The sequence below is a fragment of the Leuciscus leuciscus genome (assembly GCF_965113295.1).
Source record: "Leuciscus leuciscus genome assembly, chromosome: 14".
Lineage (NCBI taxonomy): Eukaryota > Metazoa > Chordata > Actinopteri > Cypriniformes > Leuciscidae > Leuciscus > Leuciscus leuciscus.
The window spans coordinates 10997569-11021803 of record NC_138738.1 but is presented as its reverse complement, the minus strand read 5'-3'; the positions used below and the strand labels follow the sequence as shown (position 1 = coordinate 11021803).

The 24235-nt window shown below is 35.5% G+C and overlaps 3 protein-coding genes across 6 annotated transcripts; 1 reads left to right on the top strand and 2 right to left on the bottom strand.

Annotated features, from left to right (window-relative positions):
* Positions 1-1367: 1367 nt before the first annotated feature.
* Positions 1368-8763, bottom strand: eefsec (eukaryotic elongation factor, selenocysteine-tRNA-specific). Its single transcript, XM_082137149.1, has 7 exons — positions 8026-8763; positions 5975-6182; positions 5670-5766; positions 5079-5243; positions 3848-4477; positions 2975-3131; positions 1368-2107 (listed from the first exon to the last, which is right to left on the bottom strand). Exons 1-7 carry the CDS (start codon positions 8321-8323, stop codon positions 1926-1928), a joined length of 1737 nt encoding a protein of 578 aa, XP_081993275.1. The 5' UTR covers positions 8324-8763; the 3' UTR covers positions 1368-1925.
* Positions 8764-8908: 145 nt separating this feature from the next.
* ruvbl1 (RuvB-like AAA ATPase 1) lies at positions 8909-14663 on the top strand. The gene is made up of 11 exons (XM_082137170.1): positions 8909-9195; positions 9560-9646; positions 9723-9855; positions 10993-11144; positions 11239-11328; positions 12090-12239; positions 12322-12385; positions 12484-12682; positions 13468-13570; positions 13669-13760; positions 13961-14663. The coding sequence occupies exons 1-11, from the start codon at positions 9055-9057 to the stop codon at positions 14118-14120; spliced, it is 1371 nt and encodes a 456-aa protein (XP_081993296.1). The 5' UTR covers positions 8909-9054; the 3' UTR covers positions 14121-14663.
* On the bottom strand, positions 14465-24084 carry LOC309474613 (man(5)GlcNAc(2)-PP-dolichol translocation protein RFT1-like). Of its 4 annotated transcripts, XM_082137158.1 has the most exons (14): positions 23838-24084; positions 23652-23737; positions 23445-23564; positions 22937-23126; positions 22739-22840; positions 22506-22640; positions 22347-22425; positions 22204-22254; positions 20446-20576; positions 20214-20358; positions 19987-20092; positions 18985-19234; positions 16600-16723; positions 14465-14837 (listed from the first exon to the last, which is right to left on the bottom strand). In XM_082137158.1, exons 1-14 carry the CDS (start codon positions 23898-23900, stop codon positions 14749-14751), a joined length of 1671 nt encoding a protein of 556 aa, XP_081993284.1. In that variant the 5' UTR covers positions 23901-24084; the 3' UTR covers positions 14465-14748. The 4 variants fall into 4 exon arrangements, with proteins under 4 accessions (XP_081993284.1, XP_081993282.1, XP_081993283.1 ...); XM_082137155.1 differs by lacking the exons at positions 14465-14837; positions 16600-16723 and adding an exon at positions 18104-18902; XM_082137156.1 differs by lacking the exons at positions 18985-19234; positions 19987-20092; positions 20214-20358; ... (7 more) ...; positions 23652-23737; positions 23838-24084 and adding an exon at positions 16794-16945.
* Between the last annotated feature and the right edge of the window lie 151 nt (positions 24085-24235).

Here is a 24235-nt window from a genome sequence, read left to right as displayed (position 1 = left end):
GTTTTTTAAAGAATTATCTTGTGCTTACCATGGCTACATTTATTTGATTAAAAAAATACAGTAAAATTATTAAATATTATTATAATTTAAAATCTGTTTTCTATTTTAGTATATATATTTATTTTTTTATTATTACTTATCCAGTAAAAGCTGAATTTTCAGCATCATTACTCCAGTCTTCAGTGTCACATAATCCTTCAGAAATCATTCTATTCAGATAAATTCTGATTTGCTGCTCAAGAAACATTTCTTTTTACTATAGTTGAAAACAGTTGTGTGCTTAATATATTTGTGGAAACCATGATACTTTTTTATGATTCTTTTCAGAATTTTTTTAAATGTCTTTACTGTCACTTTTGATAAATTTAATCCATTCTTGCTGAATAAAATAATACATTTCTTTAAAAAATCTTACTGACCTCAAACTTTTGAATGGTAGTTTATAATCACAAAATCTTCTAAGAATATCATAAAGACACTGAATTGCTGAAACTGCCAATTTTCTCAGAGCAGAAAGACAAATAAAAGAAAGGGAGATATGACACATTTGTTTGTCTTTTAAAATGCTAAATGTCTACATCCATCATTAGGAATGGAACATAAAATTAATAGTTGGACAATAAAGGATTAATTCACCTAAAAATTTAAATTCTAAATTCTATCATTTACTCTCTGTCATGATGTTTGTGACCTGTTTTATTTTCTTTCTTCTGTGCAACACAGAGAATAGATGTTTTGCAGAGTGACTGGCAGGTTTAAATATGAATGTGATTTAAAAGCCAATATGGAGGGGAACATTTTCAGAGAATAAGCTATAGTAAATTGTATAGACTACTTTTTTGGACCGCGGTGTGGAAAAGAGCAACCTTGACATTCTGCAAAACATCTCCTAGAGGTTAATGTATGGCCAAAGGATCTATACAAATCTATATACTGTATATATGAAAACTTTTATTCAGTTAGATCAACACATCTTCCTGTTGGAATAAATGACAGCACATTTGCTAGTCAAAGAAAGTGTGCGTAAGAGAATGAGAGTGATAGGCAGTAACCTATGAATGCACTTCTTTAAAAGTCCAGTTATTAGCAATTATAATGAATAACAAATAAAGGCTTTGTTCTTACCTGCAATGTCAGGTAAAAACAGGGAAGTATATCAACACAGGTGGCATTTAATATTTTAGTACAGCTGCTTTTTGTATACTCGCAAATTAAGAATGAATTTGACTACAGATTCCCCCGAGTTGCTGCAATGTAACTGGAATCTATGCAAATCTGTGAAGCAAATCGGTAAACAATGATAAGACTTATTGTGGTCTAAAAAAAGGTTAAAAGGTTAAATATATATATTTTCCCTTTTTTGTGGGGTGGGGGGGGGGGGGACTCAGAAACACGCATTCACAAGCAGGCCTACATTTGCACAAACAAACAAACAGTGGAAATTAAAAATTGATATTTATACATTTAGAGTAGCTGGAGGTGGGGTGTGTGGAAACAACTGAAATATTTGCCTATACTCACAATGCTTTCTGCCCTTAAGCAACATCCCAACCACTCTCAATATGCCAAGCTCAAAGATGCATAAACACATTCCACACACTCTTGCAAACAAAATGTTAATCACAAAAAAATTGTTCATTGCAACTAAAGCAGTTTAGCTAATAGAGTTGTTTTATTAGCAGTCATATAACAGCACTTATTAGTAAGGTAATGATGCGTTTTGAAGGAATATTCCATGTTTTCTATTTAGTTCATTTTTATTATTCCATATTTGAAGGAATAATAAAAATGCCAAATAACAGAATAGAAACTCTGCACACAAAAAAACATGTACAAGAAGTTTCCCGCTCCATATCCCAGACTTTAGTAGTGTCTGTTTTTCCTGTCCGCTTTTCAGCTCTTATCGGGAATGATCGGACTGAGGGTCAGGACTGCACCATCTTTTTGTGGGGATCATATATGTAGCGTTTGAAGTTTAAGTGTATGGTAACTGGCTGAGCGTCAAGCTTGGTTTCCTCAGATTTGGAGGATTCATTTTTGGCCCCACCCTTCCCCTTCTTCTTAGATGAAGAGCACAGAAGCTGCTTGGTTTCTTCTTTCAGCCCCTCTAACAGAAGAGAAAGAAAGAAAGAAAAGGCATTCATGGACAAGGGGTATACAAAGATACTAGATCCTCATGTTTTGGATGGATACATTGATCATATGACCATTAAAGTTTTAAACAGGAATTAACTGCTGCGTCAATCAAAATTTATAAATAATAAAAAAAATTATCTGGATTGACTTATTTCAGTGTTATTTTAGATTGTGTTTTTGTCATTTTATTATTTTTTTTTAAATATTGCCATTTAGGTTTAATTTATTTTTTATTTCAGTTTTATTTCGTTTTCATTTATTTATTTTTTTGTTATTAATTTTAGTGCTTCGACTTAAATGTATTTCAGTTTATTCCCAAGGCAACATTTCTAATTTTCGTTTAGTTTAAGTTTTTCAACTAATATTTATATTTTATTTTAGCTTTATTTCAACTAACAGAAATGACTTGTAAACTCTTTTTTTTTTTTCAAACTCGACAAAAATTGGAGGTAAAATACAGTACAAAAAAACGAAACATCCTTTCCAGTGTGGTTATGGATACATTCATTCTACTAAATTCATTGAGCCTGAAGAGAGGTGTGTCTGTGTGTGCGCATGCATATTTGTGTGGCTGAGATCTACCAACACAAGAGAGCCTTGAGGGTCAGGAAAAGGATGTATGTTTTTTTGCACATATATTTAAGATATAGCGTGCATTTTTGCTGTGTGTAACTCTATATGAGAGCAGCTTTTGTGTATATGCTGTCTTGAATGAATGAATGAGTGCATGGATGTAAAAAAAATAAGTCCCCTGACAAGAAACATAGAGGAAGGAGGAAAAAAAGAGGCCAAGAAAAAGTTAGGGAGAGTAAATAAGAGTGTATTTGTCTTTGCTTACCAGGTATTCGGATTTTGATCTTGCCACTCTGGCCGAAGCCACCTTCAATGGACCCCGTTTCTCCCGTCGACAGCGTAACTTTTAAACCCACAAACAGCTGAAGGTTCGTCTCCTTCTTAAACAGGTTTCGACCAATCACAGTGTAGTCATCCGTCACCTGACCAAAGATAAAAAACTGATGAGCTAGAGCCAGAGTACACAAGGTGCTCAAAAGACTGTAAAAAGTCAAATAAATTAATAAAATTAGAAAGAATTGTGTAGGAACAAAATCAAACAATATCTGACCCCAGATATAGTGAAAACAATTATATAATTAAATCATGTATATTATGTACATTACCATTCAAAAGTCTGTGGTCGGTAAAGATTTATAATATTTTTCAAAGAAGTCGCTTATGCTCTCCAAGGCTGCATTTATTTGATGAAAAATACAGTAAAAACTGAAATATTGTGAAATACTTACAATTTAAAATAACTTTTCTATTTTTAATATATTTTAAGATGTAATTTATTCCTGTGATGGCAAAGCTGAATTTTCAGCATCATTACTCCAGTCTTCACTGTCACATGATGAAATCAGTGAAATCATTCTAATATGCTGATTTGACGCTCAAGTAATATTTATTATTATAATGATTATCACTGCTGAACAGTTGTGCTGCTTGATATTTTTGTGGAAACCGTGATTTTCAGGATTCTTTGATGAATAGAACATTTTAAATAATAGCTTTTAGCAGCAATTTAATGAATCTTTTCTTAACAAAAGTGTTCATTTCTTTATTAAAGACGTACTGATCTCAAACCTTGAACGGTAGTCTGTGTATGTGTAATTTTACATTTATACATTATCAATATATAAATATTTGTAGTTACCCGTTCCACTGATCCTTCTTTCTCTTTATCTTTGCTGATTTTGAGTCGAGGCAGTGCTGTCTCTGTGTAGTTTTTGTCCTCAAACCCTTCCAAAAGCTTTCCGTGAAAGGCAAGCCTGCATGTGTTACCATGGATATCTGAGTCCAGTCGTGACCCAATCACTAAGCAAAGTGGTGGACATGTGACTGGTCGTTCAAACTCAAGTAAAGCCCATTGCTGTGGTTCCCCTCTCCCTCCTTCCGCCTGACCAGTCAAAAACTCATCCAGGTGATGAAACTCCCAATCAAATGAGAAAGAGCTTGCACTTTGCTCTTGAGAGGTGGGTCTACACTCTCCATTTTCTTTGCCAGGAAGCACTCGATTGAAGAATGAGATACGCGCCATAACGGTTTCATGTCCAACAGTGATGTGAAACTTTGCACGGCTGCTAAGTACTCCGCGATAGTATTCAATCTTTTGGACGGATATAATAGCAGCGTAAAGAGTTTGCAATGAACCTGGTGTGCATATTACACCCCGTTCTAACAGTTTTGGGTCAAACTGTGTCACACACACGCCAACCCGATCCCCTTGCATAGCACTAGGAACTGGCTTACGAAACATCTGCACAGATTTGACCTTGCGAGTTACCTAAGGAATAAAAAAAAGAGAAAGAAATAAGGAGCTGATCATGTCAATACACAATGTTGCAAAATATTTGTTCACCTATGATTGTGAAATTGATCATTTGGATCAACAGAGAATAAAAAAAAAAGATAAGAATCTTTAATAATGCAATTTGTGCAGTTTGCAATGCATGTGTACATTTACAAGTGTTCAAAAGTTTGGGGTCGGTAAGATTTTTTTTATGTTTTTGAAAGAAGTCCAAGCCTGACAGTAAAAACAGTAATATTGTGAAATATTTTTCTATTGTAATATATTTTAAAATGTAATTTATTCCTGTAATGGCAAAGCTGAATTTTCAGTCTTCAGTGTCACATGATCCTTCAGAAATCATTCTAATATGCTGATTTGCTGCTCAAGAAACATTTCTTCTTCTGATTAATGTTGAAAATGGTTGTGCTTGTAAAAACTGTGATACTTTGATGAATAGTAAGTTCAGAACATACTATTTAGAACTTACAAAAGAACAGCAATTATTTGAAATAGAAATCTTTCTTTAAAAAAAAAAACTCACTCATCCCAAAACTTTTGAACTGTAATGTATGTATTGTAGTGTGTAGATAAGTACCTTTAACGCTGGTATCTCCACAGTCTCATTGACACTGAGTGATCCTTGTAAGATGGTGCCAGTAATGACTGTTCCCTGGCCACGGATGGAGAAGCAGTGATCTACAGCCATGAGGAGAGAACCTGACGGATCTCTACGAGGAAGGAAGGCCTGGGCCTTCAATAACTAAACACATAATCAGAGACAACCTCAAAAATATGGTCCATAACTTTCAAAAATACAGTAATAACAAAAAGCCTGAGACATATAATGAATAACTATAATGATAACATCCACTCAAGCTAGTATAAACTAGTTTGTGCTAAAAATCTGTTATCCAGCATGATTTGACAATGTTCCAAAAAAAAAAATCTAGCTTGTATCAATGGAAAAAAAGGAAATCTGTTATCTGTCATCATGGTCAGTGTCACAAATTTGCATAAATTTGATTCAGTTTTCTATATATATCTTAAAGGATTTTTAACTTCTTTTACATCATAACTTTTATTTATATAGGCATTTTTAATTTATAAAACGATTTACAAAATGTAAAAGTGGTCTCCGATTTTGGGATTTTTAATCTGTGCTGTGACAACACCCCCACTTACTCACATCTATGAGTTCAGTTATCCCCTGTGGCTCGTCTGTATCCGGGGCCTCAGGACCACCTGGCTTTGCTGCCACAGCAATTATAGGACAATCTTTAAATCTGACAAGCAAAAAATAAATCAAGTCAGTTTTATTTGTATAGCACTTTTCACAATATACACTGTTTTTAAAGCAGATTTACATCACAATGGTAATGTTTATAATATCTTAATATCATCATGCCTTAGTTGCATTTAGATGAGTAGAACTGGCAAAATGTATAATATATAGAATATATAGTGAAACGTGCTTAAGTTGACGGTGTCTACCTTGTGTTCTCGAGAGTTTTGTGCATCCTCTTGGTCATTTTGTCAATAGCCGCCTGTCTCTTGTCACTAGGCAGCATGTCTGTTTTGTTGAGTATGACGATCATGCGGGAGCAGGTGAGCTGACCAATCAAAAGGCACTCTGCTGTTTGTGTCTGCATACCTTTCACAACGTCAACCACCAATATCATCAGATCAATGATCTGAGCACCTGAATGCAATTATACAGATGAGAGTAAAACATATAAGCTCAACAATGACAAACACAACAGAGTGAAGTCATCACTGCAAGACAGAAAAAGAGACCAAAAATAAGAGAGGCAGGAGACTAGGCTATTGCCTTTCCTTTCCCTCTTTTTCTCTCCCTCTCTCTGGCACTCATTCTTTCCTGAGAGATCCCCTCTGGGGGAGAGAGGAAGTCAAGCTGGAGCCCTGAACAGCCCCCTTCCGCCTTAATCAACCACATGTGACATAAATGCACACACACACACACACACACACACACACACACACACACACACACACACACACACACGCCATCAATGCAATTACACTAGACTTTCCCACTACACTTGAGATCTCTTGAGTTTGTTTGGTCCCTCTAGACATTGTTTCTCCAAATCATATATTCCTTCATAAATCCCTCATATTACTTATGAGATTGTGTATGCAAGAAAACAAGTCATGTAAGCTACTTTTTTTAGTATAGAGGAATATCGAAAGCATGTATTGTGTACCCACAACTACCTAGGATAGCAAATAGATGTGATTAATCACTTAATTCTTTTGTATAATTTTGAAATGCATTAAATGACAGAATCTGATCATGATCAGAAAAATTATGTTGTTCTTTGGTGTAATTGTAAAAGGTGTTCTCATGCTATTATATCTCTTAATGTCTTGTAGTAACATTACAAGTCTGTCATTAAAAGCATATTTGTCTTTTGATTTGAGAGCTTGTTTTAAACTCTATAAAGTGTACAGAATTTTTGATACATTTTTGATACATTAATTTCTAGGGCCTCTAAATTACCAACATTATTATAACTTTGTTGGAAAAACTGTTGTACCCGATCTACTAGATGCCTTCTGCACTGTAAATTGATAGTTCATAATTTTTAATCAAGTAAAAGGCCTTCAGGTCGTGGTACATGTATTTTTGCTGGGAAATTTTTACAAAGTAAATATAAGAATAACTTTTAGATTGCTATTAATATTTCAAAACTGACATTTACTGGACTAAAGAAAAGAATACACACATTTTAACATGATTTTTTTTCTTTAAAAAAAGTAAGTATCAAATTTAATACAACAGATTTTTGAGGAACATTTATTTATCTCTCAATCATCATTGTACAGAATTGCATTATGTGTTGGTCCCCCACAATTAAAACTACAGAGCTTTGATCATAAAACTAAGCATTACATATCATCTTACTTACACGTATGATTGGGAGAGATGGTGTTAATTGACATTTATATGCAAGTACTGTTATATTTATTTATATGCATGTAGTCTGGTGTGGTCTACCTGAATTTATTCTTACTTAACATATGAATAACAACATCTGCAATCTGCACCAATTTACATATTTTTGCTCAGTTTGGGCCTCCTCAAGTATGAACTCCATAATTCTCACTACACCATTAAAGATGTATCAAATATGACACACAGCATATTTGGTTTTCTTTTATATATTTTTTTTTCTGAAGGTTCAATAAACTGTTCTAGCCTATTTAAAATGTATTTTTACTGATGTATTGTTATATGTCAGTCTCTACATGGTTAATGATCTCTTCAAAATAACACACACACACCACCTATTGGTCAAATGTGTTAGTGCTGGACCAAGTTTAAAATGCCCTGACAGGTTGCTCTTCTTCTACTAATTATAGTCATACTAGAAATTAAAAGACGTGTGGTGCATTGCTTTGTTTTGCATGAATTACATATTGATCCACGCATACTTGTAAACATGCAGTTTGGTATTGTGGGTTTAATTAGTGTAACCCTTGCCCAACTAATATAAACCAGGTCGTTGTTATCCACTTACCCCCGATGATAGTGCGTATGAGGGAGGCATGTCCAGGGCAGTCCACCAGTGTGAACTGCAAACTGTCGTATAGTCTGTCCCCGCAGGACTGTCTCAGGTGCTCCGGTAAGGGCACCGTAAACGCACTAAAGCCGAGATCCAGCGTGATGCCGCGCTCTTTGGACTGGGGGTTCTTGTCGAAGGCTGCTGTGGATGCGGTGCTACTCAGCGCCCGGGCGAGAGAGGTTTTTCCGCTGTCCACATGGCCGAGGACACCGACGTTAAAGTTCAGCGTTTTAGGAAGACTGGAATCTGCCATTACTGGAATTGTTGGGTAACAGAGACTGAATGCGCAGACTTTGAACTGCTGACAGCAATGCTGTTGGTTCAACCTAACCAGCTCAATATTAAACTGTCAGTAAACCAAATTGATCTAATTTGGTGGAATGTAATAATGTTCTGATATGAGAGATTAAATTGCATGCTAAGTACATTACTGCATTCAGCAAACTTTTCTGAAATTTGACATTTGTTCTTCCTGCGCTACCAAAAAACAATCTCTGACTAAACAGTTCAACTCATATGGAACACTCGGTTCCACTTCACAGCATTATTATTTAGAAAAGAAACATACCTCGTGGATCAAATTATTTATTAACTAGTAAAATGGTTTAAATTATTTACAACATGTTTAATACATAATTGGGAGTTTATTTACACTTCATACAGAAAAAGAGATTTGTGGAACCTACAGCGGTTATCTTTGTTCCAGTACAACATTTCAAATGGAGCACAAAAGGAAAATAGGGGCGTGTTCATAGTTGTCTACAGACATTAGCGGCATCCAATGATTAAGCATATTTTCCACAAATTCACCAATCGAAACAAATAACGGCTAAAAACCGTTTCAGGGGCGGTACTTCCTCAAATCGCCTTGGTTACCCACATGGAAACGCGGGTCTCTTGTGTTTGATTTCAACGGCCTTTCATGAGATAGGCTTGAAGTTTTTTCACTCACGTTTTAGAGTGTTTAATTAACAAATAAGAAACATGAAGATCGAAGAGGTGAAAAGCACAACGAAGACGCAGCGCATCGCATCTCACAGCCATGTGAAGGGTCTCGGGCTGGATGAGGCCGGTAATGCTAAACAGTCCGCGTCCGGACTAGTGGGGCAGGAGACAGCTAGAGAGGTAAGTTAACCTAGAGATCAATTTCAGCATTTTCCAGTTTGTGAATGGGGATTCAGTACATTTAATTACGCTGATTAATGAATTGAATCATTTGTATTTAACGTTAACTGATTATTTGTGAAGAACGAATACAAAATATCTGATAAATGGTATATCATGTGTCAGGAAGAGCCATATAAAATACATATTTCACATTCACTAAGATTATATTGTTGTGATCATAACAGATCCTGGAGATTATTAATGTTTGTAAAAAAATGTCCTGCCATTCACTTGACATTAAAAATGTATAAAGGACATCCTGTTTATCTGTAAAGTATTTCTTAAAAAAAATAAATAATAATAATTCTTACATTTTTATTAGGCTTGTGGCATCATTGTAGAGCTGATTCGTTCCAAAAAGATGGCTGGCAGAGCTATTTTACTGGCAGGACCACCTGGAACAGGCAAGGTAAGGACTGAGAGCTTCACAGCTGTGGTATGTGAAAGTGTTTATGGTTTATTAATTTTATTTCTGTACCCCACAGACTGCTCTAGCATTGGCCATGGCACAGGAACTGGGAAATAAAGTGCCGTTCTGTCCTATGGTGGGCAGTGAAGTGTATTCATCAGAAATCAAGAAGACTGAAGTGCTGATGGAGAACTTCAGAAGAGCCATTGGTGAGCTCTCGTGCAAAGAACCTATATTTGTCTACTTCAAGAGTAGAAAACATACCTGTGTACCATTATCTATAAAAACATCATACAATACATTTATTAATTTCTTTTAGGAGATATTTTTAGTAGTAAAGATAAAATGTGATTTAAAAAAAAACAGTGAAATGCATTAAAATACATTTGAACTTGTTAGTAACTCTTCACACACACTTGCTATGTTTCCATACTATGTTGCAAATGTAACTTATGTGCATAGTTGGAATATCACATAAAACATTTGTGAATAAAGCACTGTTTCCATCCCATGTATTCAAGAGAACAAAATCGTCACTTCCTGGGAAATTGGCGCAAAATATCGAATAAAAATGGAAGTTGCTGCAATCGAAAGTTGCTGCAAAGCCACTGTGGCTTTTTTATCATACATCATAAATGACTTGCGCACAGATGAAATGCAATAAACGCTTTCGTGTTCTCTTGTGCTCGGATGCCTGATGTTTGTAAATGCAGTCATGTGATACAGTTCTGGGAGGCCATTTTACCTAAATATTTTGATGATAGACTTTTGGACAGGCATTTCATAATAACTGAAACAATGTTTGAGATGCTGTGCAATGAAACTGATTCGCTGGTGGTCCAGCTATCTGATTGCATCCTCAGTTGAGGCAAAAAAAATGTTTGTTGCTCATTGAAGCATTTATTCAGTAAATGTGTTTCCATCATAGTTTATGGACATGTCTTCTTATCGAATAAAAAACTGAGTTGAGTACATAGGGGGTTTTTTTTATGCAATTTTTTTTAATTCATGCGCATCTTTGTGTTTCCATCCAGAGTTTTTTTTAATGCGATATCCCAAAATTGATGGAAACATGGTTACTATAGTCTGATATTAGACCGACAGTATGCATCTGAAACAATGTGGACTGTGTGATCTAGTAAGATAGGCATGCATGCACACACACATTATTAAAACGTTGACAGATATATACTGGCATGGGCAGGTGAATAGACTCAAGTATTTAATAAAACAAATTCTGTTGGTGTTTAAGAATGTATTGATAGATCCACTAGTAATTAGTTAGCATTGTTTACATGTTCTGTTCTTTTTTGTATCTAAATATCTTATTTTGTTTGTGCATTCAGGTCTGCGTATCAAGGAGACTAAAGAGGTGTATGAAGGAGAGGTCACTGAACTGACTCCCTGTGAGACGGAGAACCCAATGGGGGGCTATGGCAAAACTATCAGTCATGTCATTATTGGTTTAAAGACGGCAAAGGGCACCAAACAGTTGAAGGTAAGGAAGTGAAAGAGTCCTGCTGCTGCTTTCATGTGTTTTACATCTGTTTAAAGTTATGTTATATCTCATTGCGTTTGATATGCTTATGCAGCTGGATCCCAGTATCTATGAAAGTCTGCAGAAGGAGAGAGTGGAGGTCGGTGATGTTATCTACATCGAGGCTAACAGTGGGGCAGTCAAGGTATGGACGGATTTGCTTAACCATTCTCTCTCCGGCCCATATCTGCGCTTGGCATGTTGAAGTAATCTTTTGTCAGTGCAGGTGGGCAGGTACTAGTCTGGCAGCGGTATAAAAGACAAGATTGTCTTACATATTTTTGAAAGAAAGTAATACTTTTATTCAGCAAGGATTTATTAAATTGATCAAAAGTGGCAGTATATATTTTTATAATGTTAAATCTGTTCTTTTGAACTTTCTATTTACCAAAGATTCCTGAAAAAAATGATCACAGTTTCCACAAAAACATTAAGCGGCACAACCGTTTGCAAATAATAATAAAAAAAAAGTTTCTTGAGCACCAAATCAGCATAATAGAATGATTTCTGAAGGATCATGTGACACTGAAGACTGGAGTAATGATGCTGAAAATTCAGATTTACCATCACAGGAATAAAGTACATTTTAAGATATATTAAAATAGAAAATCTATATTACTTTGTAATAATATTTGATCAAATAATTGCAGCATTGGTGAGTGGTAACACTTCATTTTAGGGTCCAATTCTTACTATTAACTAGTTGCTTATTAGCATGCATATTACTAGGATATTAGCTGTTTATTAGTAGTTACATAGCACATATTAATGCCTTATTCTGCATGACCATATTCTACATCCCTTAATCCTACCCAATACCTAAACTTAACTACCTTACTAGTTAATAGTGAGAATTGGACGTTCTTATTGCGTTTATTCATAAGTATTTCTGTTTTTGGTTTGCAGAGGCAGGGACGATGTGACACGTTTGCAACAGAGTTTGATTTGGAGGCGGAAGAGTATGTACCACTACCGAAAGGCGATGTTCACAAGAAGAAAGAGATCATTCAGGATGTTACACTTCATGACCTGGATGTTGCTAATGCAAGACCTCAGGTACGTGCACACAAACATCATGTTATCCAGCTTTAAGTGGATCTCCATGATTCTAATAATATCAGTGTATTGTGTTTTCTAGGGAGGCCAGGACTTACTTTCTATGATGGGTCAACTGATGAAACCCAAAAAGACAGAAATCACAGGTAAAATGGTTAATATTTTTATATACTGATAATCCTAGTAGGATTTTTAATGAGGCCATGTTTAACCATTTCTTTGTGTTTGTGTATTCTGTTTACAGATAAACTGCGAGCAGAGATCAATAAGGTTGTGAATAAATACATTGAACAGGGTGTGGCAGAGCTGGTTCCTGGTGTTCTGTTTATTGATGAAGTTCACATGCTGGACATTGAGTGTTTTACCTACCTGCACCGAGCCCTGGAGAGCTCCATCGCTCCCATCGTAGTGTTTGCATCCAATCGAGGAAACTGCCTCATCAGGTGGGTGTTTAGTGGGAAACGTAGGTTATGTTTAAAGTAAAATAGCTTTGTCACAGTTTTGTAAAATTGTAGGATATTTATTTAGGTAACACTTTTACAATAAAGCTCAATTAGTTAAAGTGCCCCTATTTGGCTTTTTCAAATATTACCTTTTAATGTGAATGTAAAAGGTCAAAGATCAAAGTGCACAACAAAAAGTTATTCTCCCTCATTTATAAAACAAACGTACGACAGAAATTTGAGTGTGCAATCGTTACTTGCCATTTATCAATATGGTTGCGAGCGGTGGCTAGGATCAAATCTCACATCAGGCCTTAGCTCATGTACTCAAGTTTTTGAGTTTATATGTAAATCTGGTGGAGAATTGTAATGAGAGCATTTTGTTTATTTAGATTATTTTCCTGCCCGACAATCTTAACCCTTAAGATTAGACTGTCAATGTTTCAAACAGATTAAAGTGCAAGAATTATAAAGAACAATAGTTATTACTTTACAATAAGGTCTCATTAGTTAAAGGTGGGGTAAGTCGTTTTTGAAATATGCTGTTGGCCAATGTTGATATTTGATATCAACCCAAACAAACACACCCCTTCTTCATTGCTCCGCCTCCAAAACTCACACTCCAATTCTAACAGCCCTGCTCCGAGTCGGTCTCGAACCCCGATCCCCCTGCAAGCGAGACGAGTGCACTAACAGTGACGCTAATGACCAACTGTTAGAATGATCCATTTGATCGGTTATGGAGTTGATTGACAAGTTTACAGATTTGCATAATTCTGTTTTAGGGGGACAGAGGACATCAGCTCTCCTCACGGAATTCCACTGGATCTTCTGGATCGAGTCATGATTATCAGAACTATGCTTTACACTCCTCAAGAAATGAAACAGGTGTGCATACACATTTTTGTCAAAATAAGCTCCTTAAAAACGAAGATATATAAAAGATGAAGTATACATTAATTTGTTTATTTTGCATGTTTCTATAGATCATAAAGATCCGAGCTCAGACAGAGGGCCTCAACATCAGCGAGGATTCTTTATCTCACCTTGGAGAGATCGGTACTAAGACTACACTCAGGTAATATTTGTTACTACAAGAACATACACACCACTCATAACGTTATATCCTACTAATACAGATTTGATTAAACTGTCTCATATTTACTTGTGCCTTGCCACCTGCATTCTCACTTATTCATTATTGTGAATTTTATAATTTACACAATTTGGTTATGTAATGTTGGCTAACGTGTGTGTCTTTGTGTAAATGATATGCAGATATGCAATGCAGCTGCTGACACCTGCCAATCTGTTGGCACGAGTTCAGGGGAGGGAAGTAGTCGAAAAAGAACATGTGGAAGAAATTAATGAACTCTTCTATGATGCAAAGTCCTCAGCAAAGATCCTACAAGATCAGCACACCAAGTTTATGAAATAACTCTCTCGCTTTCTCTGTACGCCCTGCTATGGTTTGATTTACTGGTTGATTATTTCACATTTGTCATTATATTATAACAGTATGACAGATGTACCAAGCCATGGCTTGATGTACCATACCAGATGTACCATGGCTACTGTCTTGTTCTACCTAATTGTGTCAGTTGCTGTTTGTCACAAATATCAAATGAGAACAGGAAAGAAAACAGTCTCTTTGTTAATAACATGCTTTCAAATGGATTTTATCCCCCACTTTTGTTATTCTCCTGTAGGATAAGTTCTCCATTGTCCTTGTTTTTTTTTTAAATAAATATTTTTTTGATAGTAATGTGAAAAATAAATGGGTTTGAATTTAATTTGTTTTATTATGACATATTTAATTTCCACACAAAATCAAATTTGGAGGTTGGATAAAAAAAATACACTTTATGATGTTCTTAAGATCAGACTTTGCACTCTAATATTGTTTAGCTGTGCTGTTGTGAAAACTGACATGTTAGTTAAATAACTGTACAAATAAAATCTACTGTTATTTCAATGTTAATGCTTTAGATTAATTTAGAAATGCACCTTAACATGACTTTAGCTGTAGGATTCATTGAAACAAAATTGAGTGTATGGTCCCACAGTTACTTTCTTTTGCTGGGTTTGTTAAAGGCAGTTTCAGATCCTGAGCGGACTTTGCTGAAGATGGATGGCGCGACCTTCCCAGCTTGTTCTAACAAAGATACAAAGAGACAGATACTCAGAATACACAATAATACAAACTACATACAACATCTTACACATTTGAATTTCATTTACCTCAATACAAAGTGCTCCATTTATGTAAAATATACATGTTTGAACTGACAGAACACATCAAATTTGAACTAAGAAGTGAATAAAACATTAAATATACTGTAAAATACGAACTTCACATGTAAAGAATCAAAGTGTTTATTAATGGTGTAAACAATCTTTGGTAACACTTTACAATAATGTTCATTTGTGAACATTAGTTAATATGAACAATGTTAATATTTAATGGACCTGGGCTAATATGATCTAACAGTTGTGTTGTTATTAACTAAAGTGTTACAAAAGTGCTTATTGTTAGTTAATGCATTAACTAATTGGACCTTATTGTGAAGTGTTACCCAATCTTTTAAGTCTTCGATCATGTCATACTGGCAACATTTTCATATTCAAGGTAACATTATTGATAGTCTGTTTCTACAATAGAGATAAATTAATACGTTGTAAAATGTTCAGATGTGGACAAAGTACACAACTTCCTAACTTGAGTGAAAGTACTGATACTACTGGTCAAATATTACTCCATTACAAGTAAAAGTTGTAAATACCGAAAAGTACAGAAGTACTCATTTTTAAAAGTACTTAAGTATCAAAAGTAAATGTCAATGCATTGTTTTATTATTGTTGCATTGTTGTATGTAATACTTACAGTACCTTATGCCTCTGAATCTCATATCAATATCACATTTATTTCTTGAACACAGTTCCAGTGGTGTGGGATTGAATGTGAGATTGAATAAGTGCACTCAAAAACGTCCACAATGGTTTCGGACATCCGACTGGCTGTTCCCTCAGATATAGTGCCCTATTTAAACTTTTTGGGCTTTTAGTATAAATATGTTAGCCTTACTGTTATCTATAAGCTATTGTGCTCCAAAACAATGACAAAAATCGCATTTAGAAGACCAAACCCAACGTTGAAAATGAAAATCAGGTTGATGTCAGAATCCAATGTCAGATTGACATTAATCTCCAACGTTGGACAGACGTTGTATTGTGGTTAAAAATTAAAATCAGGTTGACGTCAGAAACCAACATCAGTCGGGTTCTGACGTCAAACCGATATTAATTTCCAACCAAAATGCAACCCCTGCAACCAAAATCATCCTGACTGACGTTACTACTTTCTACTCAAGGACCTTGACCGAAATGTAGAGGAGTAAAAAGTACGATATTTGTCTTTTAAATGTAGTGAAGTGAAAGTAAAACGTATCCAGAAAAAATAATACTCAAGTAAAGTACAGGTTACGCTACAGTACTCAAGTAAATGTACTTTGTTACTTTCCACCTCTGAAAATATTACAACTGGAATCTTAAAGTCGAGATTATAAAAGGCTAATAAAAATGCAAGGACTATCTTCAGGAATAAAAATATAAACAAATCAATATAAACACATAAGACACAATAAACATTGCACAACAAGAGTGACTAGGAGTGTCCTCTCTTTGTGTTTGTGTTCTGACTTCCTGCTATATATGGAGTGGAAAAACTATAAAATGCAAGCACACACACACACACACACACACACACACACACACACACACTCGCACACAGCTCTTATTTATCCTCTTGGCCCAAGATAAAAAAATAGGGACACTAGGATTCAATCACATTTCATCACACTACCCCTTCCAACTGAATTATTAGTTTCTGCTGATCTAACAGTTGCCACTCGACTCACCGCATTCCTGCATCACCTCAAAGGTCTTGCTCTTCACCTCTGTTCCAAATGCTAGTTTATCCCTGGCTCCAATCAAATCCTCCGCTTTCACCTCAGGCCTCTTAACTTCCTCTTCCTCGCCCTGCTGAAGAGAAACAGAAAATGAATAAGCAAAAGGATATTTATTTCTTCTCAGTGTCTCTTCTTTCTCTTACTTGAGACATGGTCAACTCTCAAAATCAGTTGTGATGTCTTAAAGTCTTGCTTAAGATTCTCTGTTTTATACTTGTTGGATGTGCATTTATACACGCACACACAGCCTTCCCTTGCCGAGTCCAATCCCAAATGGACCATAATTCCTTTGGCCAAAGCATGAGTCACACGGTTCCTCCTCCCATTTAATCAGTCACTGTTCTTGTAGGGATAAACAAACACATGGTTATTTAAGGATGACATCTTCAGTACTTCAATTAGTTCCAGCAGCTCAGAAATGAAAACAGTTTATGGTTTGTGTCTTGTATCTGCTTTATTGCTCATGTTGGAGTGCAAGTGTTTATTTGTACACTGTTGTGTTTGGGGGGGTTTTGAGGGTTGCTAAGTGCTTGTTTGTGAATGTTAATTTGTCTCTCTTGCGTATTCCATTAGAATGACATACTTTTTAAGGAGAGGTAATTAGGACTTGCTTATAATGTCCATTTAGTCTTTATACCTACAGCTGTCCTAATGTTTGAACTTTCTTAGTCGTTTTCACTGGTTTGTAAAACATTCAAGCAGCATCATTCCTCCAGTCTTCAGTGTCAAATGATCCTTCAGAAATCATTCTAATATACTGATTTAGTTTTTAAGAAACATTTCTTACTATTATCAATGTCGAAAACATTTGTGCTGCGGCTGCCTAACGTTTAATAGAAATCTTTTCTAATAATGTAAAAAATTTTACTGTCACATCAGATTTTTTTTAACGAGTAACGCTACAATGATTTTTCTTTTGTCAACATTAGATAACTATATTAGTTAACATGAACTAACAATGAATATTTTGAGGATAGTGAATGGTAATTTTAGCACCAAGTTGTATTTGTAAACATTAATTAATACACTGTGAACTAACATCTAATTTGTAACTTTCTTAATATAAGAATGGGGTAGGAGTTTATAAGATTTTTTTTCTTCATCCTACTCCTGTTCTTTTTGTCATGGAATGTATTTTTTATGTGTTTGTTGGATTGTTGTTGTGGCATTTCATGTTGCATTACCATGAAAAGAGAATATATAAATAAATGAAATGAATGAAAAACATGAACAATTATATTTGTACTAACATTAACAAAAATTAATAAACACTTTAAAAATGTATATTGCACATTTTTTTCATTGTTATTTCATGTTAGCTAATGCATTTTACTAATGTTGACAAATGGGACCTTATAAAGTGTTACCATTTTATAAATCTTTGCTGAATAAAAGTATTCATTTCTTAAAAGATAATGGTATTATATGTAAATCAAAGTCACAAAACAATACATTCAGGAAACGGTTTTATTTGTACCCAAATATTAGAAGAGTAGACTATACTTTCCAGTCTTTCAAAGAAAATCGTAACCAGTACCATTTAAATTTAATACATAACCATTTTATACATACACACCATCTATACAAAGTTCACCACTGATTTACACAGCTATAGTATATCTAGTATGTTATGTAAAAGGTACAATGTTACAAAATATTTGGTCAATATACACCTTTGGTACGAACCGTCAAAAGATGAAGAATCGTAATGTATTTCTTGGAGATGAAGGAATGACAGGCACATTGGAGCAGTAGTTAAATACTGAGAGACCCTTTGATATATTTGCATTGCATTACAATATTCTGTGTGTTTGTTCTGTAATCAAACAATAAAATATTCTATATAAGGTATGGACAAGAACCTTCAAACTGTCAGCATCTAAGTGAACTTCTTTTGATGTCATTAGCAAAAACTGAACATAGAGGTACTGCGTCTTCTGGAGTAAACATTCCCGTTGTTTTAAAAAAAACTAAATGTGTTTGTAGAATATTACACACAGTTTTAAAAACTCATGGCAAAATCTGGTCCATAACATGTTAGTGTCAACCTCACCTCGGGAAGGTTTAGGTGTTTTCAAAGTAAAAGCTCATGTAAGTTTCTTGCTGTATTTGGGTAGCAACTGAGTTTTGACAAACTGCACAAGTTTTGTTTCTGTTAGAAATACTGTGATGACCACACTCAGGAGACAAACTGCCCCCACGGCAACATGAACCAGCCTTAGCAACCAGCCACCATCACAGCAGAACATGCTCTGAAAGACAAAATGGTTTCAAATCAGATTTGAATTTGTTCATCAAAACGTTATCTATATTTAAAGTCGCTGGCTACGATACCTCTGAGAAGCCTGTGAGGATAGAGCTCACTCCGAGGGCAATTATGACAGCAGAATGTGGGCGGAGCCCCCACAGCGGCGCACATTCACTTTGCAGGAAATAGCGATTTATGTAAACAATACTGTGAGTGATTCGTAAAGCCATGTTACAGCAATTTGCCAAAATGAAACCAATGCCTCCTAACATCCAGGTTAGCCAATACGAAAGCAGCAGAAAAGAGACCGACAGGCCCAGCATCACTAGATTGTATCTAAAGAGAGAGAGAGAAAGAATCTTGTTTAAACAATTTCTTAGAAAATTACATTTTTAAATATATAAAATAAAAAATAAAAAATTGTGAAATATATCTAAAAAAAATATAGATATATTCTACACTCCGGTTCAAAAGTTTGGGATCAGTAAGTAAAAAAAAAGACACAATTGTCTTTTTTAAAATTAAATTCTGTTTGAATCATTGATCATTATTTTTTCTATTTACCACTGAGGCTGCTTTGAAATTATTTGTATTGTATAAAATAAAAATAAAGATGACTTGACTTATTCTGGAAGGATGCATTAAATTGATCAAAAGTGAACATGAAGATGGACTTTTTTAAAATCTTAAATAAATATAAATGCGGTTCTTCAAGTTCTTCAAATAAATGTATCCAACAAAAAATCCAGAATTTTTATCATGGTTTACATAAAAATATTAAGCAGCACAACTGGTTTCAACTGTGATAAGAATAGTTTCTTGAGCAGCAAATCAGCCAATTAGAATGATTTCTGAAGGATCATGTGACACTGAATGATGCTGAAAATTCAGCTTTGCCATCACAGGAATAAATTGCATCTTAAACCATATTAAAATAGAAAACAGTTATTTTAAATTGTAATAAAATGTCACAATATTTACACTATTTTTGGTGAAGAGACTTCTTTTGACAACAGTAAAAAAAAAAATATATATAGACCTCCAATTTTTTAACAGTAGTGTATATATAGTAATTATGTGTTGTTCACCTGTCAACCTCCTCTTTGCTCATGGCAGCAAAAACAAAACACTCAGTTACTCCATTAATAGCTAATAGCAGAACATAACAGCTATAACACCGTAGGAGAGCTGGCCCTGCAAAATACACAAACAAAACATTTGAACTTTTATGGCACACACACAAATAAAAATGTATTTATTTGAACTAAAAAGTTAGACAAATCAGTTATCCAGTATAAGCATATTTGTGATTTACCGGCTCCGCTGCTCAGAAGCTCCCCACCATAGATGTCAAGTGCTAGATGAGAATATGCATAACCAAAAACTGAGATGACCAGACCAATCAAAAGCACCAGCTTCAAAAGACATTCCAGTACCTCAGCTGCCATGGAAACTTCCTCCTGTGAACCAATCAGCATTTTACAATTATCCAACCCACATCTGGCTGGCTGCACTAAACAAAGTTATGACCATAAACAGATACTGACTTGTTTTTGATGCCGTACATCTCGTCCACGCTCCAGGACATTAGCGAAGAACACATAGAAACTCTCCTCAATGGGCAAGAAAAGAAATCTTGCCACCATTGAGCCCAGATTGTTTATTATATCATAAACCCCTGTTAAAAAAAAATACATATAATAATAATAATAATAATACAAGTAAAGGAAAATATGATGTGTATAAGGAAGACATATCATGGCCATATTCCAGAGTGACAATGACAAGATTTATCAGGCTAAAATCATGAAAGAATGGTTGGAGGGAGCAGGAAGAATCATTTTCACACATGAATTGGCACCTCTGAGTCCAGACCTTAAAGGGCACCTATTATGCCCCTTTTTACAAGATGTAATATTGGTCTTGGGTGTCCCCAGAATGCATTTGTGAAGTTTCAGCACAAAATACCCCACAGTTAATTTATTATAACCATTTGAAAATGTCATTTTTGGGGCCTGTTTTAAAAAGAGCTGTTTTGGAGTGTACCACCTTAAATGTTAATGAGCTGCATATCCCCGCCCTGCTGCTGGACCCAGATGATGAAGAGACACGAATGAGAATGGACTAAACGTCTCGGAATGGTTATTTGATACATTTATGTACTTACAAAGTTTTAATCGCGTCCCCTTTGCAATTATGGATGTGCAACACACACACACACACACACACACACACACACACACACGAACTGTGATAACGTTCGCGCAATTTTTTGAAACTACACACACACACACACACACACACACACACACACACACAGATACTGTGATAACGTTTGCTAAGTACAAACGATTTATTTATTTTTTTCTTAAGGGGAGGGAGATAGACGTTTATATACTGTCTATGGAGATAGAGCAGACCTTAATTTATTTACATTTGTAATTGCTGCAAAAATGATAGCCTACGTGACATAAAACTGTCTGACGTTGTTTGTTGAGACATCTATGACGACGACAATAAATAGCTTTAGACGCATTTGTTGTTGAACTGGCTGACATCGATTGAAATGACTATTTGCTCAAAAATCATAAATACACTTACTTCTGGAGGTGACGTTGAATCGCGAACTGTAGGCAATGATCCACACTTGATTAACTTTGACCCTCGTTCACTAAACAGTCAGTCAGAAAATGAAGGAAGTTTAAGTGGCGCCGTTTCTTCATAAATAAAATCCATCCGCTGCGTTTTCAGTGGCTCTGATGTCAGTGAAGACTACTATGTCCATTCTTAAATTCCACAACAGAACACCTAAGTTACACTTCTTATGAGACATTACACACCGGCTGTCGTTGAAACAATGGAGGATGCATATCACCGAGGGCGGGGTCTATGCCAAAACCAGACTGTCAATCAAACCGCGTCGGTGGGGCTTAGCGCATTTCTACGTCACAGTGAGGGAAATCTAGAACAGGGCGTTCTGAGACAGTGCTTGTGATTTATTGAGATAGTAAAAAAACTACTGGGTGGATTTTTATCATTCTAGGGTGGTTTTGCTCACACACTGCCAACACACATTTATGTTCAAACACCATGTAAAAGTGAATTTTGCATAATAGGTGCCCTTTAAATTCATTGAAAGTCTTTGGGATGTGCTGGAGGAGACTTTAAAAAGTCAGTGCTTGACTCTTGCATTGTCAATAAAAGATCTTTCTTGACCAAAAATGTATGCACATCTTGATAGAAATAGCATCACAACATTTTTTGGCCAGGCAGTGTAGCTTGTGTTTATGAATGTACAAACTCACCCTGGTCTCCAAAGTTAAGCACATTCAAAAAAGTCATCACATAACGCTCGCCTATAAAATCAAAATGAAATATTTATCAACATCATATAAACAATTACTACTACTAGAACTACGTAACTGAGCATGATGGGCACTTACTGTACCTTCTGTAAGTATCTGTTTGAGAAATGACTGTTTGAAAAAGCTCCAGGTTAGTGTGGTCAACTTCCAGTTTAGCAGTGGCTAAAAACAAATATACAGCAAAGTTGTTACACTGAAAGAAAAAGTCTACAGCAGACCTTGTGTTGTAAAAGAAGTCACACCTCGTGATCCACTCTAGATGGCAGAAGATCTGTTATGTGACGAACAGGGAACGATTTCTTGTCTGCTTCCTCTGAGCCAAGGAAATGGACGAAGTATAACACATAACAAAGGAGCAAAAACCCTGCATAGACGCACTGTCAAATGAAAAACACACATAATTGAGATTACAAACTGAAAGGTATTGCAACCGAAAGCTATAGATGTTGTATACGTTCAAACATACTGTACATACCTGGGCTGCAGAGAAGATATAGAGCCCCCATTGAGGCGCTGAGACCACCAACACTACCGTAACAAGACATTTAGCAATCATGGCTAAGCTTTCCGTAATCACCTGTGAATATGCATCATTTGATCAGATGGTTTCATCTTATTCAATCTACAATGATTCTGAAGTGCAATTTAAAGTATGAAAGGCAGATTCCGACACCTTCAAACGGACGAACATGTGTGCGTGTGCAAGAACCCAAAGAGGTTCAGCCAGCAGCTCTGTGAGTGCAGACAGGCAGAACAATCCAACAGCGGGAACATAATGCGGGATGGACTCTGGATCAGGTGCCTGGAGCACCCAACACCACACACACACCAATAACACACCCCACACACACCCCAGAGGAAATCTGCCAGTTTGAGAAGAAAGTCAAAGAAAGAGAATAAAAACAACATTTTAATTTTTAGGGGAAATATTCCATATGCAATTTGCTGTCTGTGAATCTCTAATTGGTGGAATTTTTGTACAATATCACGGGTAATATAGCTGTTAAACATGATTATTAAAAAAAAATAAGGCAAGCAGATGGCTTCAACAAAAGGATGAAAATAAACAGAAAGGGGCCTCAATGAACTATTTGGCAGTCAGGGAGCACTAAAAGATTCATAATAAAGTATTCATTTATTTGTATTATAGTTTTTATCAACATTTAATTTCTTGTACTTACGTGAGCCATAACAAGTTGATGACCTGTCTCCAGTTACGCCCCGCCCCTTCGCCGCTTAGACACGCCCTCCGGAACGCCTCCCTAGACAGAAACACCAGTGTAGAATAGAGCAGCATCAACCTGTAACAAAAGCAAACGTTCCGGTTTTTGGCCCATTCAAACGAATAGTCGAGTTTATATTTTATATATTTATATTTATAAACCCACCTGACATTTACCACGCCCATCAGCTCCTTGGACACGAACCGCAAAGTAAATGCATTCAAGAGAAATGTCAACACTCGAAACATCACCTGAAATATAAAGCATTTCAAGAGGAATATTACTTTATTATATGTCTCTCTAATAAAGGTGTATTTAGTGTGTATGTGCGTACACGTTGGTTAATCGTACCTGAAGCAGGACATTATAAGAAGCTAGTGTTGAAGCACTCTTGAGCACATCCTCTGAGCCCATTGTGAACTTTACTTTTTTAACACAACTAACGTTATTTAAAATCACAAACAACAAAATCACCGAAATTCACCGGTAAAAAATAAGCGCTGCATTCGCTTCATTGTACAGATATTATTACTATGATTCTGCACTAGTAGTATTTGCCATTTGGTATTATGGTATTTCACAACTGTACAAGTTGTCAAATTAAATATACTTCCGTTTCACAGACATTTCAAAATAAAAGTCTGTGTATTTCGGTGACGTTTCTAACTAAGGCTTTGTTTGGAAATAGACGGATCGCGTTATTTTACAAATATTCGAAATGGTAATAAAAAACTGACCCGAGACTAAAT

Coding starts and splice junctions, on each gene's coding strand:
- ruvbl1 (XM_082137170.1), top strand. CDS start 9,055: ATGAAGATCGAAGAGGTGAAAAGCACAACGAAGACGCAGCGCATCGCA. Junction 11,145..11,238: donor AGGGCACCAAACAGTTGAAG/GTAAGGAAGTGA, acceptor ATGCTTATGCAG/CTGGATCCCAGTATCTATGA. Junction 12,240..12,321: donor TTGCTAATGCAAGACCTCAG/GTACGTGCACAC, acceptor TGTGTTTTCTAG/GGAGGCCAGGACTTACTTTC.
- eefsec (XM_082137149.1), bottom strand. CDS start 8,323: ATGGCAGATTCCAGTCTTCCTAAAACGCTGAACTTTAACGTCGGTGTC. Junction 5,767..5,974: donor AAAACTCTCGAGAACACAAG/GTAGACACCGTC, acceptor TTTGCTTGTCAG/ATTTAAAGATTGTCCTATAA. Junction 3,132..3,847: donor AAGAAGGATCAGTGGAACGG/GTAACTACAAAT, acceptor ATCTTTGGTCAG/GTGACGGATGACTACACTGT.
- LOC309474613 (XM_082137158.1), bottom strand. CDS start 23,900: ATGGGCTCAGAGGATGTGCTCAAGAGTGCTTCAACACTAGCTTCTTAT. Junction 23,738..23,837: donor CTTATAATGTCCTGCTTCAG/GTACGATTAACC, acceptor TTTATATTTCAG/GTGATGTTTCGAGTGTTGAC. Junction 20,093..20,213: donor GCTTCTGAGCAGCGGAGCCG/GTAAATCACAAA, acceptor TGTATTTTGCAG/GGCCAGCTCTCCTACGGTGT.